We start from the raw sequence: 16,266 nt of genomic DNA, 5'->3' as shown, positions 1-16,266 counted from the left end.
GCTGTCAGAGAATCCTAAGCTTATCTTCTCCTCCTCTTTCCCCTTCCACTGCCATCTGAAGTAATGAACTGGTTATAAATACCTAATTAGCTAATTATTTGCTGGTCTACATGGAACATGTTCAGTGAAGGAATTCCCTGGACCCCCAGGAGAGGGATCTCCACGGAGGCACGAGAGACAACCACATGAGGTGTGTGCTGGGGTAAAGGCAGTACAATGATGCTCATGAGGATTTCTAGACTTTTGCCATCCCTGGAGAGCAGAGGAAAAGTCATTAGCTCCACAGTGAAAGGAGCCTCCTTACCCCTACTTGCAGCTGTGTGAGCTGGAGTGCCAGGGGAAAAATAAAACCATAGAAATAATTAATTAGGCAATTAAAAGTAAAAGGGGTTTGGAAACATTTGCACTGGCCAGAGGTGCTGTGCTGACAGCATTTTGGGCTTTGCCTGCTACTTGTGTGCTTCAGCGCTGTTGTGGAGGGAGGACTAGCCTAGAGAGGAGAGTGTGGTCTCCATGGCTTGTCCACTGATGATACTGTCACTGAGAAAACCAACCTATGTCAGTTTATGTGTGCTGGATAGGTTCATTCCATTATGCAGGCTGGCTTGGTCTATTGATGCAATTCTCACAGGTTGCAGCATACAGTTTAACTGGGATGATTTTCAGTCCAAGGCATCTGAAGATGCTGCTGTTGAGCTGCTGCACACCTTTGGGACAGTTGCCACTCTCTTGTATTTCTGCAGGGAAGTGGGAGAGAAGGCTATTGGTCACATAGCTGATGGTACCAGCTTTTCTCTTTCCTCTTTCTTCTCGCTGCTGCAAAGGCCTGGGGTTAAGAGATCATGGTATCATAGCAGGTCTGCTGGCTGCCTGTCAGTAGAGGTTAGGACAAGAAAGGGTGACAACCATGAACGCAGCCTGGTTTGGGCAGTAATTAATTTCTGACGCGGCTTTTATCTTCATGTGGCTTTTTGTGTGTGTGTGTTCTAATTTTTCATTTCCTTCCTTTTCTCCCTCTCTCTCCGCCCCACACTTACTCCTTCTGGTTCTCTTCTCCCCCTGCAGGCATGCGCATCCTTGTGAACTTGCTCCTGGACACCTTGCCCATGCTGGGGAATGTCCTTCTTCTCTGCTTCTTTGTCTTCTTCATCTTTGGCATCATTGGGGTGCAGCTGTGGGCTGGGCTGCTCCGCAACCGCTGCTTCATGGAGGAGAACTTCACAATGTGAGTGCCTGGGAGATGATGTCTCCTTCCTTTCTTCCAGGGACATTTCTCTTTCCTCTTCCCTACTCTCTTGTCTTCTGCTGCCTGGTTCTCTGGCTGTTGGCAGAGGTATCCCACAGCCGTGTTAGTAGAAGTGAGAGCATCTGAAAGTGAAGAATGGCTGTTTGAATGGCACAAAAAAAGAAAAAAAAAACATGGGGAAATGTGGGCACAGTTCTGGCAAATAGAGCCTGGACCGCACAGGGGTTGATTACAGGTATCTGAGGTTTATTCTGGGGAGGTCAGAGGAGAACCTGCAAAGCAGGCAGTGGGGTGGAAATGCTTCTGCCTGTTACGTATTCTCTGATTACCCTGCTGTAACTGAGAGCATCAGTTCCAGGGCACAGCTCCTCCTGTTGACTTTCTGGCTTTAGCAGATCTCAGGCTTTGAAATATCTTCTTAAAACCATATACTAATCCCAGGCAAGCTATCAGTTTAGACTACTTAAAAAAAGCCCTAAAGCTGTAGATCAGTTTAGACTGATTAAACAATTCTGAAGCTTTAGATCATCTCAAATTGGAAAAAAAAAAAAGTGTGAAAATATAATCTGCAGAAGAGGAGTGGGGTTGAAGAGTAGGAGCTGCTTAAAGCATCCATTTACTATGTTTATATATTCCTTGAGGAAAAATGAATGTTTAGGATGATTGTCCTTTATGTAAATCAGGGCTAGTACTACTTTAATGAGTGTTATTACATCCATGCAGAGTTAGTGTAACCAAGAACTGAATTGGGGTGGCTGGCAAAGTGACAGATACTAGAAAATCTTTAACTGACCATTACTAGAGAAATGAGTTCTGCAGGCACCCAATTCAGCAGTGATGTGGATGTGCTACAACACATCTTTGTGGTTTAGTTCCATTTACTTTAGAATCAGAGACTTTCTTTTCTCTTTCATCATAGAATCATAGAATAGTTCGGGTTGGAAACCTTAAGATCATCTAGTTCCAACCCCCCTGCCATGGACAGGGACACCTCACACTAAACCATGCCACCCAAGGCTCCGTCCAGCCTGACCTTGAACACCGCCAGGGATGGAGCATTCACAACTTCCTTGGGCAGCCTGTTCCAGTGCCTCACCACCCTTAGAGTAAAAAACTTCCTCCTTATATCCAATCTAAACTTCCCATGTTTAAGTTTTAACCCATTACCCCTTGTCCTGTCACTACGGTCCGTAATGAAGAGTCTCTCCGCAGCATCAGTACCTGTCCTTTTCCTATGACACTTAGTGAACAAGTCTGCGTTTACAGAACGTGAAAGTTGTGTATTGTGGCACTGCAAGGAATGTACCAGATAAAGTTTAATAGAAAGTTTTAAATCTTCACCTTTCATTTTCCTGATCATTAGCTCACCTCCAGCTAGGCAAGCGTAGATGATTTTAATTATTCATGTTTTGGAAGGTGCTTGCATTATTGTGAACTTGTCATGAAACATTGCACCCATAATGCCAACTGTCAAAAAAGAGTCATAGTTAAGGTTAAGTCAATTTTATCTTTGCATTTCCCGATTTTAAGGCTGAGCTGTGCAACCTTAATTATGCATGAGCTGGATTTTGATTTTATAGAAGTACAGAAGGTTCACTGCCAAATGTTATAAAACATGTCCATCAACAGTTACATACATGAGCACATCACAGTAAAGCCTGATGAACTTCCTTAATATCAATGCATCTAATTTAGCTTTGATGCTAATGGGGAGAGTGATCAGAAGGAGATTGTGTAATTAGGCTTAGGGTGATCTGATGGGAGGCAAAGCTCTGAAAACTGGGGACTCATCCTGGAAATTTCCTGCTTTCCAGGAGCCCTGTCTTGAGGTGGTAAACCCGGAAATCCCTTACCCAGCGCAGTCCCTATCCAGGGAGCATCCAGATCCACTAGTGTCACTGGTGGGAAACTGTCTGTTACAGGAACTTTATGACTGTTTTTTTTATCTTTGCAGACAAGGTGACATTGTCCTTCCCCCTTATTACCAGCCTGAGGAAGATGATGAGATGCCCTTTATCTGCTCATTGTCAGGAGACAATGGAATTATGGGCTGTCACGAGATACCCCCACTGAAAGAGCGGGGCCATGAATGTTGTTTGGACAAGGATGATTATTATTATTACAACTCGGTCCGGCAAGAGTTCAACATCAGTGGCATGTGTGTCAACTGGAACCAGTACTACAATGTGTGCCGTACAGGCAATGCCAACCCACACAAGGGTGCCATCAACTTTGACAACATCGGGTATGCCTGGATTGTGATATTTCAGGTAAGATCAAGTTCGCCTTCTAACATAGCTCAAGCAAGTTTTCTTTTTTACAACTCAATCTTTCTGTGCTCCTGTGACAGTTTCTGCAAGGTGAGATACAGCAGCAGAGAGAAAAGGGCCTTGTAACTATTCTGTTGAAAAAGACAAAGTGCCCACCACGAATGGTGCTCCTGAAGATGGAACATAAAGGTTGAGATGAAGAGGGACATAGAGCTGTTCAAGGCTCTTGCTGAAATGAGCTACACTCTTCAGGCTGACTTGTACCAGTCTTCCCTTCAGTCCACATCACTATAGCAAAGGAGGCTATTTTATTTTGTTTTTTTTGAAATTCCCAGCATGCGCTGCAGATGGGACCTAGAATTCAAACCTTTTCTCTTTTCCGCTGGCTGTACGCAGTGTCCAGTCCAAGGGCCACAGAAACCTGCTGTGGGTTTTTTCCCTGCTGTGATCCAGGGAAATGAACTATTTTAATGAAATATTCCTGCTGTGGGCTAGCATGATCTCACAGGCTTTGACAGTATGCCAGTGTCACCAAGCAGTACCATGCTGATTTCCTGGAATGGAAATTTGGCCTCCTCGAAATGAATTGCTGTTTCTCACCTTCCTTGGGTTGCAACAGCCCTGCCAATATCTGCCTGTATACACTGAGGAGTGAACTCTGTAAGCCCACTTCCCTACTGTTTCTCTTGTTGTTTGTCTCTGCAGGTTATCACACTGGAAGGGTGGGTGGAGATCATGTACTATGTGATGGATGCCCATTCCTTCTACAATTTTATCTACTTTATTTTGCTGATAATCGTAAGTATAAGCCTTGATGACTGTCAGCATCGCAAGCTAAATGCCTACAAAAGCCAGGTGTTATGTCAACACACATATCAGGGAAGCAAACTACTTCACCTGGATTTCTTCTAGGAATTTCCAGAACCAGCTACTTGATTTTCACCAAGGGTCAGGATCACGTGGTTGTCAGCCTAGTTATTGTCTTTCATTCAAAAAAATATGCTCAGGATTGATTCCTAGAGATATACATGCCCAGTGTAGGATAATGCTCTCATCCATGAATCTTCTCTCAGAGTCACTTTCCCAAACTAGTAGGCCCAGAGCCTAAGCACAGAAAACCATTTCTGCATTTGCCCTCCTACTTGGTCTCTTTATATGTTTTAAGCTCTTGAGTTATTCTTGAGCCATGTTTTACGGCTTTTGGCAGGACATGGATTTCTGAGATCCAGGTTCTCAGATTCAGATTTTGTCAGATTTGGCATCTGTCATGCTGAATTATTTCCTCACGGTGAACAGAAAGGAGCTGCTGCTCCAAAAGTGTCAGCAGTCCAACGTAAACTGGCTGTGTGAGATTACTTGTAGCTGGTGGAGATAGAAAGAGAGAAGTGTGTCTGTGATGAGAGCTTAATAAACAGGTTTTAAAACCTGTGGTTTTATACAAGTGAAGTTTGAAGGTTGCTTTGATGTAAGGATGTTTGTTGTCCGTGCCTGGAAAGAGAGGTGAGATATGGTGCCATTCCCTCTTCCATTCTCAGGCCTCTCATTTGTAAATGCATTTTCTTGGAGGGAATATCCTGTTTCTAAAAAGGAAGAATCTTGTTTTTATGAAGACTCTTGCACTTTTCCCATATGGGAACTGTCCTGATTTTAGCTGGGATAGAGTTAACTTTCTTCCAGCTACTAGCTGTTTTGATTTTAGTCTAAGAATAACATTGATAACACACTGGTGTTTTAGTTTAGGACCAAAGTCAAGAGTGGAAAGGAAAGACATCGGATGGATTATGGGAAGTATGAAATCTGTATGCCATAGGTACAATTTAGTTCTAGGCCACATTGCCAGTAAGGACCTCGGTGTATGTTTTCAAGGCCTACATGTATTTGGATGGGCTGCTGAACAGGCCTGGCTAAGATTCTGCTCTTTACTTGTGTCCTGGGGTCAGCAGTAGCGGTCATTTTTCTCCTTCTTGGTAGCTGGTGCAGTGCTGTGTTTTGACTTTCGGCCTGGGAACAGAGCTGATAACAATGATGTTTTGGTTTGGCCAAGGACTTTGCGAGCCTCATGCTCTGCCAGGGAGGAGGGGAAGCCGGGAGGAAGCAGAGACAGGACACCTGACCCAAACTGACCAAAGAGGTATTCCATACCACAGCACGTCATGCCCAGGATGTAACTGGGAGTTACCCGGAAGGGCTGGGAGTCTGTAGGGTTGGATGAGGTATCGGTTGGTGCTTGGTCGGGATGGGGGGGGGGACAAGTTATCAGTTGGCTGGTAGTGAGGTGATGTATTCTCTTCCCTTGTTATTTCCTTTATCATTATTATTATTGGCGGTAGCAGTAGTGATCTGTGTTATACCTTAGTTACTAGACTGTTCTTATCTCAACCCGTGGGAGTTGTAACTGCCAGTAACTGCCCAGGCTCATCTGGCACAGGAACTAGTTTAACTTCAAGCTGACATGCAGTGACTTGAGAGCAAACAAACCTTAATCCAGTTTCTGGAAGAAATTCTGCTGCCTGTGCATACGGGGAGTGGCATGCAAAAAATAATCTACTGGTCCATTCAGGACAGAGAACTTACAAAAAAGCTGCGTCTTCATGGTATACTTCATTTTTCCCTGCCTTCTGGCCTTCTGCCATCACAAGGGAAAGACAAGGAGATAAAAACAGGAAGACAACCTGTTCCTGTGGGCTGAATAATGAAGCACGACAGCAGAGGTGAAATAGACCTGTAGGAGTGCTGCTTTTACTTTGAGGCTGGAGAGTCCCAAGGAGAGACAGTGCAGAGGTATGATTGCACAGGATGGAGGGAGATTCACCCCAACTCTCTTCCCAAAGCCACACTGAACATCTGCTACTTTTTGTGAGTTCAGAAAACAATTATTTCCCATGAAGTTTGTTCAGACCCACCATACGATAGATATTTAGCACTTACATTTTCACTTTGAGAAACATGGGCAGAATATCCAGATTTGTACAAGGTAGTTCAGCAAAGAATTTACTCCTTGTCTCAGACACAGACTCTCCTAGGGCCAGGAAGGACTGTGCACAGTCAGTGTTTAATCACTGGGGTGGGCCCAGCCTCCTGCGGGACTTCCAGAAACTGCTTCTCAACCCCTGCTCCAAACTACATAAATGCTGTCAGTGTATTTTTGTCTCCTAAGCAGGAGCATCCTTCTAGTGCTGGCTCACCTCATGTGGATTCCCAATGGTTCAAACTTTGCCTCTGAATTTGCAGGTGCTGAAAACGCTCAATTAAACACACCACCTGAGATCTTACTGCAGTGTCACTGGCATTTCTAGACACTCCCTCCTCATTCTCAGAAGCTATGTAGGTTTATTTTCATCAGACGCAGGTGTACATGAACATCAAGTTACTCTGGAGACTGCTCAGAACAAAGGAGCCATATGCTAGATGGGATATTTCCTTTGCCTTTGGTGGAGTTACACCATGAAAATATTTAACCTTTCTGTTACCTTCTTTGCATGCATACTGCATCTTTTACAGCACATAGAAACACAACAGTTGCCCTTGGTTGCAGAATAGAAATCCCTTAGTTTTATTTTCCCTCCATATCTTCTTATAGAAATTATGACCTCTCTTCAAATGTGATGAAGAACAGTCCTTCCAGCCTTTATGTTTCTCTTCTCCATGGCTGAAAGGCCTGGGTTTCTAAGCAGGATTGCTCTGACAGTCATACTTCAAGACCTGAGTCTTTGCTTTTCCACACACATATGAGCCTCGGCTCAAACTTACTCTTCTGGGAATGGATCTCTGCAGCAACTACTTTAGAGCTAAGCTTTCATCCGTGACTTCTTCTTTCCTCCCAGATATATCTTTGAACACCTACATAAAGGCACTACCTGCTGCTGCTCATCTGGCAGGAAGAAGGCTCCACCACCTGGATATATTCCTAGCACAGTAAGGACTCCTGCATAGATGTGCTCCATCAAGGGGAGGAGTGCTGGCTGGCCCTGGCATTCAGAGTGGCCTTGCAGAACAACTTGGTAAAAGCATTTTACATATTCAGCAAACTGCAGATAGGTTCCTGCTCTGCAAGAGGTCATGGAGCTAACATGAAAGAAGGACTGCTTTCACTTCTCAGGGTTTCATTTGGATCTCCCTGCTTGAAGTCCAGCTGTCTCTTTGTCACTTCTCCAGTTACTTGGCCACTGGTGTGGCTCTTGGACTAGAGAAGACTCTTCTGAACTCTCAGGCTGGCATGTACGTTGCAGCACTCAGTGGCCTTCTTGGAGTGCTCTGTGCTGACACATGCGGGTTTCAGAAGACAAGCTGGATATCCAGGCATAAGCAAGTTAAAAATAACGGGCAAATTAGTCAGCATCTCCAGCACCAGTCAGGTTTTATTCAGAATTGCAGAGTCAGGGATTGGACCTTGGGCTGAACAAGGCCAGGATCTGCTCAGTTGATCTCAGTCTCGGGGCTGAACAGGACTCCTGTGTTGGGGCTCTGAATCAGTCTCCTTCTGCCTTTGTCGTATGCTTTGTCTGACTCATATCAGACACTTTTGATCTCCCTGTTTAGCTAGCTGGGATGGATCACTCAGATACAAGCCGTCCGGGAACTTTCTTGCTCTTCTGCTAACTGGGGTGCAGTGTCAAGCTTGGCAGAGCCTGGGAGTTTATGGACTTGTCTGTTGTCTTCAGGTTTAAACAAGCTCATTTGTTTGATGCTCTTAGCTAAGAGTTTTAAGGATTGTTTTTAGTTGCCATGTCCAGTCCTCTCACTCCTTTTTGCTCATCTTGTGGGAGATCACAGCAAATGGTGCCTGTGAGGACAGGGCTTGGCGATGTTAAACCTGAACACCCCTCCAGATCCAAGCCCAGGCTGGCAGTGTGACCCTGCTGAGGGCATCTTGTTACTCTCAGTTCCTTTGCAGGTAGCCTAGAGAAAAGGTGTTGCAAGTCTCAATCACTTGTTGATTGTGGAGTTGTTGGAAGTTGCAAAGTACTGGGCAGTTTCACAACTAGAGTTCCAGAAATGCATGTGTAGCTGGTGTCCAGCTCCCAACCCTGCCTCACGCAGGGAAAGCTGAGGGACATAACTGAATGGGCAAGCTGAGGGGGAAGAGGGCAGGAGAGCACATTGGAGAATTTGGGTTCCCAGTCATACTCTTATCAGTGAAAACATGCAAGACATTATGGATTAGCGAAAATCTTGGGGGAAAGGGAAGGAAACTGAATGAGGCATCATTTTAATTTTCAAGGCCACATAAAAAAGCTGAAGGGAAAATAGGCTGAAATACAGGCAGGAGAAGAGGGAAGAGAAGAGTTCAGTGATGAAGGGAAGCAGAATTAGAACAGCTTTGAAGTGTTCAAAGAGGAGGAGAAAAAAAACCAACCCAGCCCTTTATTTTGAGATGGTTTATTGTCCTTATGTTGAATCTGTCTGGGAAGAGCTTCATGTTTCAAAGGCTTATTCAAATGCTAGCAGGGACACCTCCCTTTCGAAATACTGAGAACCACTGTATTAAGCTTCTGGACACAGCTTCTAGGCACCTGTGTGCAAGAGAAAGGGACAACCGAGGGGGCAAGCTGGTATGAGCAGCAGCAAGAGCTGTGTGCTGAGGGGAAGGCTGCTTGGGTAGATAAAACAAGCTGGGGTACTTGCTGAAAAAAACCTCTGCTTTTTCCATGCACAAGGGTTGGGGTCAGGTTATCACCAACTTTGCTTGGCCTCTCACCTTTGCTGGTAGGGTTATGTGGGGAAGGACATATGTGCATAAGGTCAGGATGGATCCAGCTCTGTCAGAGCTGTTAGCTTGGAAAGGAGAGACAGGGAGGTGAGACTGGGTCCTGTGTGAGTTCGTACAGGAGGAACATAGTGTGAGGATATCCCTTAGCAGGAATGCTCCCTGGTGCATCAGAAACAGAAATCTTGAGCTGGTTCTTCCTCTGTTTCCAGGGGCCACCCCACAGAGTCCATTTCCGAGCAGAGCAGACATGTGGTCCTTGTTCAGAGATGAAACTCTGCGTTTTATCAATGCCGTATCACCACTTACAGCTCTGTGGGGAGTAGGCATCACTCAGGGCATCATAGCTTTGAAAATTATTTTGAAAGTGGTTACAGCCCTTTTATGTATGAAATTCTCTTCATATTGAAGCCCAGGTTTTATCCTAAGTGTAGCAGATAGATCTCCTAGTGGAGATTCATCTGTAATTTCATAATATGTAACACTGAGAGATTGTTACCTCCAGATCTTTCAGCACCAACAAATATAAAAGAGGGATATAAAAGTGCTTCTAAGGGACTTGCTAAAGGTCCCAAACCTGCCAAAAGAGCCAAATGCCAGGCTTGTGTTTCCTGAATTTCAATTCAGAGCTCTAAATTCTGCGTGGAAATCCCAGTGAGTTTTCAAAAATCAAGCTCAGCTAGCCCTGGTTTTCTCTGGAATCCTATCTCCTTACACAGGCTGGTCTGCCTGCAGGCACTTTCCATTCCTCTCTCCTCTTACATTCCCCCTCCTGCATGTTCTTCCTCATGCTGACATTGATTGTTCCTTCTTATCCTTTACTACTAGGTGGGCTCCTTCTTCATGATCAATTTGTGCCTGGTGGTCATTGCCACACAGTTCTCAGAGACCAAGCAGCGGGAGCACCAGCTGATGCAGGAGCAGAGGGCCCGGTACCTCTCCTCCAGTACTGTTGCCAGCTACATGGAGCCAGGAGACTGCTATGAGGAGATCTTCCAATACATCTGCCACATAATGCGCAAAGCCAAACGCCGCACCCTTGGGCTGTATAACAGCATACAGAGCCGGCGCCAGGGCCACGTGCAGCCAAGCAATGCCAAGCTAGGCGTGAACAGGAAAAGCCAGAGGCACTACAGTAAGGATTGCATGTGTAAAGCTGGAAATGCCAGTAGTGGAAACGTGAGTGTAACTGGGAGCATCTCTATGTGCCAGCCTGCCAAAGGACCTGTGCCTACAAAGCACAGAATTAGAATTAACATTGGCCACAGTGAGCGTGGGGCCATGGCCAGTGCACTAGACTTGCGAGGTGGGGATGACCAGTGAGAATGGGAATGACACGGGGGTGACCATCAAGGAACATGGGAAAGCCAGGTCTAAAACAGAGTCTAGTAAAGGGCTTCAGGTCTGGTACAGGGTAATGACAGCAGTTTGGGAGAGAGAAGTGTTACGGGGATATGACAAAGTGGGACTAAGGATTTGACTTGGTGGCATAGCAGATCCCCCAAAGTTCTCTGCCAAAAATGAGTTGCTGTGCTATAAGAGAGAGGCAAAGGGAGTAGAATTGTAATGGGTGTCTCCTGAACCAAGGGAACAATACTGAAGAACTCAGGCAAGGGCAATGAGACAATTTCTCTTGATGGGAACACATGCTGTTGTGTAAAATTAGATATGAGATACCATGTAAATTGGATTCCTGGCCTGAAAAGTAACTGTAAAAATGGTTTTGTAGAGTTAGTATCAACTGCTTCCAATGTCTTTCCTAAGTTATGCTCCCACTAACAAGCAAAAAGCGTATTTTCCTTCAGCTGGTCTTGCATATTCAGTCTTTCATTTTCTTTACTTCCTGGGAGAAAAGTTTCTGCAGCCTTCATGCTCTGAGTTAATGAATTAATTGATTCATGTCTGTTTGATCTTCCAGGTCCAACTTAGAGGGTTGAGGAACATAAACTTAGTTTTCTCACTAAAGTCAGGAGATCTGTTCTGACTCAGAGCACATTGACTGTCAGGAGGAAGTGTTCTTGAGCTACCTTTTCTTGCTTCTTGAGACGCTTTGCTAATGTAGCTTCTCTAACTTAAAGAGTTCAGCTCAGCGTGTGGGTTCTTGGACCCCATTTGTAGCAGTTCAGGCCAAAAATCAGCCCTCGTGATTGTTTTTCCCTCAGTTCCCATGTAACACAAGCTACTGAGTTGCAAGCTGTGACTCCTGCATCAGCCAAAACAGTTCTTCCTCTGATGGATGCAAACCCCCATTGAGCCTAATAATTGGCAGCTGAACAGTACTATGCCTTTTGGTGACACAGCCAGTGCAAAGCCCGTAAGGGCAATGGCTTTTATTGCTAGCCTTGAGATGATGTGCCAGTGCTTAATCATCTTTACCACTAAAAAGCCCAGTTACCCTGTCTAAATACCCAAAAGTCAAACATGTGCCCAGTTTCAGTGTCTTTTTCAAAGCCTTCTCCTTTAAGCGTGTTCATTTCTCTCCCCAGGGCTTTGCCAGCAGCACAACTCTCTTGACTGCCCTCCTCAGGCCTTTGTCCAGCCCATTGCTGTGACAGCAACCTCTGATCCCACCAACTGCCCCCGATGCCATAGGGTGGAGCATGAAGCATCCCGAAGGCTCTCTGTCCTGGATAACACTGACTCAGAGCAGGAGGACGGAGGAGTCAGCAAAGAAGAGGGTGAGGGTAGCAGAGAGGACCAGGGCGCCTCGGCGCTGGAAAAGGAAGAAGAGGAGGTGGAAGAAGGTGGACGGCTGAAGCTCTGCAGTGATATGTGGCGAGAAGTGAGGATCAAGCTTCGAGTGATTGTGGACAGCAAGTACTTCAACCGTGGGATCATGATTGCAATCCTAGTGAACACTATCAGCATGGGCATTGAGCACCATGAGCAGGTAAGGCACCTTAGGGCATGGGGGGCAGAGTGGAGCGGTGAGTCCTGCTGGGGGTTACAACCTTGCTAAGCAGTTAATGCAACTTGGTGGAGGCAGAGATTGAACAATTTGGACTCCAGGCTGCAGCACAGATGGTCCCAGCATGGCTTTGGAGAAATCCTCAGGATCTTGCACAGTCATTTCTTCCTTACCCCTGCACTTAATCCTGTTCACTGTCTTTATGTATTTCCTTCTCACCTCCTCTCAGCCCCTCTGTTTTCCTCCTTCCTATTTACTTTTATCCCTGTTTTTCTTTTTTACCCTGTCTTCTCTTCCCATATTTTTCTTTCTCCTTCACCCTCATGTCTTCCATCTTCCTCATTTCTCTCATTTCCCTCTTCATTAACTTACTGAATCCTTAGTCTATTTGGTTTATTTAATGTGCCCTCTGGGGATGTCACAGGCACTTCACCAGCATGTCAATTCAAATCTATCAATCAGCTTGCTAGCCTTTCCAGCTTAATTAAGAGATGCCTGAGCACAGTCTAACTATACAAGAAAGCTAGGAAAGGCACCACCTCCCATGTCCAGTCATTTTGGGGGCTCAGATGGCTTGAGCCTTTCCTTTGCCCTGGCAGCAAGAAGTGATGGATGGGTCAGACAATAGCAGGTGTGGGCACAGGTTTGACTTTCATGCCAATAGTTTTTAGGCAGCTCTGAGTCAGCAGCACACTTTATCCTAATGACAGACTTATGATATGGAGAAGGATTGCGTGTTCTTATTTTATAGCTGGAAAACAGAGGCTGTGTCCATTCTGTGATGTGCAGAGCTAGCTTCAGAGGATGTTAAGCATGCCCCATAACCTTGCATCTGTATTGCTGGTAGCTATGCTGCAGTTTGCGTTAAAGGAGTCCATGCTGTACATGCATGTCTCAGGTCTACGCTGCCTGAATGTGACCATGATTCACTCCACGAGCCTGCCCAGATCACAAAAATAGGGGATCACTCCACTACTGAGATGCTGACTGTATTGAAGCTTTGGAACCAAGGTGAAGTCTAGTCCTGAACACAGTCTCTGGTAGCAAAGAGACAGGCAGTGAATCTGGTTCAAGCAAGGCATTCTGATTTGCCCTTTGCTGTATCAGGATGGAGATATCTTTAGACCCAGAGTACATTAAATTCCCTGTTAGAGGCAACGTGTCGTGTGAGCCAGTATTTGAAGCCTCATATGTCTGGATCCCACCCACATACCAAGCATTAAACCATTCTTCAAAGCCCAGCTAGTTTCTGATACAAGGGTGGGAAACTTTAATCTGAACCCAGAATGCAAAACTGCACTGGATGCTTCAGTACCAGAAAAATACTGGTGGGAGCTCAGAGGAGAGAAGAATGGAAAAGAGACTGGAGGGGTTGACTCATGAAAGTAGATAAAAAAGAACGATGCATTTAACGCATAACAGAGAGATGACTAAGGGTTGAAGCCCAGGAAAATATGAAAACTGCCCACTGATATTTTAAAGATGTGAGCACCAAGCAGGGAAAACCATTGTTCATTTTGGTTTATTGGAGACAGCGTGACTTAAGCATTTAGAGGAAGAATAGTTGAGCTGGAGGTAGAGAATTCACTGTCATGTTCTGGCAAACCTGTGTGCAGATTTAAGCCCTTCTAGGCCACCTCTGCTGGGTTTGTACAGCCTGCAGCAGAGTAGGAGCTGCCTGCAGCCTTGGGGCTTCTAGTAGCAGGCTGTTAATGACATGTCCTTAAAGTTATGTTACCACTTTTTATCCTTAAGTAGCTAGGAAAAGCTTATGACCCTGCATGCTGTTACTGCTAGAAAGTTATGTCAGCTGAATTGATCATAACTGAAATATGTGGTGTAGCCTGTTTATTTAAAATATGTACAGTGAATCCTGACACAAGGTTAAAAATAATTCAGACCATACCATGAATTCTAGGTCCTTTTCAGAAAGCAGTTAACTCGAAAGCACACAGACATACACACTTCCCTTTGCCTTCTTTCAGTGTTCCTCAAGACATGTTATCAGTACATCTCAGACTGGTACTTCTTCACCTCCTTTTCTCTCCTTCCTTTGTTTTGTTTTGCTTTTTTCTTGTTGTTTTTTTCTCCCAGAAACATAAATTTCACAGAAAGATTTCGAGCAAAAAACCTCTGTCTACAGGGATCTGTGTTTTGCAGGGTGATGGCATCCTATGACTGAAGTAGCTTCTGTTGCTTCAGCTACTTCATTATACAAATGGCTCTTGGCCCAGAGTTAATGCATACAGAGACCTCTTCTATTTTCTGGTGCATGGGAGGTCACAACCCCAGCCACATTCTGGGGACATACCTGGCTGGGCAAGAAGATGTGTGAAAGTGTCACAGGTATGAGCAGTGCTGCTGCACTTATTCACAGACTATACACTGGTGAGTTGGTCCGCTGACCAAAGCACCCACCAACCATCATGTTAATGAGTGAGACAGACTGTACAGGCACAAGGTTCAGCTTCAGAAACACAGGAACCTGGGAGCCAGAGCCGATGTGCAAGTCTCACTTTCACTTCCTCAGCCTTGACCAACAGAAAGAATGGCATGAATTAAAATTATCTGTTTATTACAAGTCAGGGGTTTAATATTCAGTGTCTGCCACTTAGCCTCAGCAATTCAAACCACTTTACTCGAATCCAAATCACTGTGGAATTTGGCTTTGTTTAGCTTATGCATCTAGTCCTCTTGTCCTTTTCTATATACGTGGCTAGGGCAGTTTCCCATCTCCTTATGCATTTCTTGTGAAGGAAATAAACTCATTTTGGGACAAACTGCACTGCTGTGAGTCATTTTTAATTCTGAAGCTTATCACAAGTTATCACTTGTAAATAGGTAAGTTTATTCAGATCCATCAATGTGCATTATACCATACAATATTCTCAATATTAAGTCTTCAGATATTGCTGGGCCATTGCACAAACCAGAATCAATCATTTCAAGCTTTGTCTTCCTTGAAATACTTTTGCAGTTCTTCAGATCTGCTTCTACTTGGAAATGCCTATTTTTAAAATCCAGTATAGAAAATATTAGATGCTTGTGGCTGTCCAGAAGGATCCTTTTAAGAGGCTCACTTTTAAAATATGCACAGAGGATGTGGTGGTGGTGCTCACTTTTCTCCCTTATTCAGCTTTCAGATGAAGGGCTGGTCCCAGCTGAATGTCCCAGGCTGCCTTTCTCTTATATTTCTTGCATGGCCTGTTGGACTCAAGCTTCTTTGCCATTAGTAGCCAATGAGACAATTGCAGGATAACCTGGTTTATCTTCTCCAGTATCTACTCACAGTATTCCTTTGTACATCAGATCAATACTTTATGAGGTCTTGTGTGGATCAGGAGACGATCCTTTGTTTCCTAGCTATAGCAGCTCTGTGGATCAGTACCTTCATATCCTATAGCCTATGCGATTTCCCTTTAAACCAGCTGTTATTGCATCCAGAAGTTCATATTTTACAGTTATTGCTTCTCTTTTTACTATTTGCTGCTTGTCAAAAACATTCAGAGAATGTCCAAGCCAGCTCATCATGCTGACATTTAGTAAATGATGGAACAGCCTCCCTGGGGTGGTAGATGAAACCACATTACTTCAGTCTTGTAAAACTAGGGTATAACAAGACATCACAAAATCCTGCATTGGTTGTGGGGTGGTGATTAGAGTAAGTAAAAGCTAGTTGGTATTTTCAGTGGCTGATTTCTATGCCTTTTCTGATTATTGTCAAGTGACTTTGAAATAGTGAGTAAAAATGGAGTCTGGAGTGACCTCTTTATGCGATATTTCTCTCTCATGTTCTCAGAGGCAGTGATGTGCAGGTTTTGTAGGGCTGGTCTGCTTAGATCACATCAATTGCTCTTCAGTTTCTAGACAGCTGTAATTTTACTCCTGGTTAAGAGAAACTTCTCCTGCAGGGACTTCATGGTGGTCAGCATATTCATAGAATCATAGAATCAACTAGGTTAGAAAAGACCTTTAAGACCAAGTCCAACCATTAACCCAGGACTGCCAAAGCCACCACTAATCCATATCACTATTTCCTGGGAAGCCTGTTCCAATACCAGATCCCTCTGCAGAGCTTCCCTTATCCTTCAGCAGATGAACACTCCCAGCCAGCCCCATGTTGTCCACAGATTTA

At 44.7% G+C, this 16,266-nt stretch overlaps 1 protein-coding gene across 8 annotated transcripts in view; it reads left to right on the top strand.

Annotated features, from left to right (window-relative positions):
* CACNA1I (calcium voltage-gated channel subunit alpha1 I) overlaps positions 1–16,266 on the top strand; it is a 151,735-nt gene that overhangs the window by 96,682 nt on the left and 38,787 nt on the right. For 7 of the 8 annotated variants that reach the window (XM_062620513.1, XM_062620521.1, XM_062620517.1 and 4 more), the window contains 5 exons: positions 1,066–1,225; positions 3,201–3,516; positions 4,222–4,314; positions 10,052–10,358; positions 11,710–12,113. In XM_062620513.1, coding sequence (XP_062476497.1) covers positions 1,066–1,225; positions 3,201–3,516; positions 4,222–4,314; positions 10,052–10,358; positions 11,710–12,113 — 1,280 coding nt within the window. The remainder of the gene's footprint in view (positions 1–1,065; positions 1,226–3,200; positions 3,517–4,221; positions 4,315–10,051; positions 10,359–11,709; positions 12,114–16,266) is intronic. The other variant, XM_062620522.1, reaches the window with a different exon arrangement.

Source organism: Pezoporus occidentalis, unplaced genomic scaffold, assembly GCF_034315485.1.
Source record: "Pezoporus occidentalis ecotype Australia unplaced genomic scaffold, CSIRO_AGI_Poc_V1 ctg221, whole genome shotgun sequence".
Classification (NCBI taxonomy): domain Eukaryota; kingdom Metazoa; phylum Chordata; class Aves; order Psittaciformes; family Psittacidae; genus Pezoporus; species Pezoporus occidentalis.
Note: the sequence above shows the minus strand (reverse complement) of the source record. Positions and strands in the feature narration are given on the sequence as shown.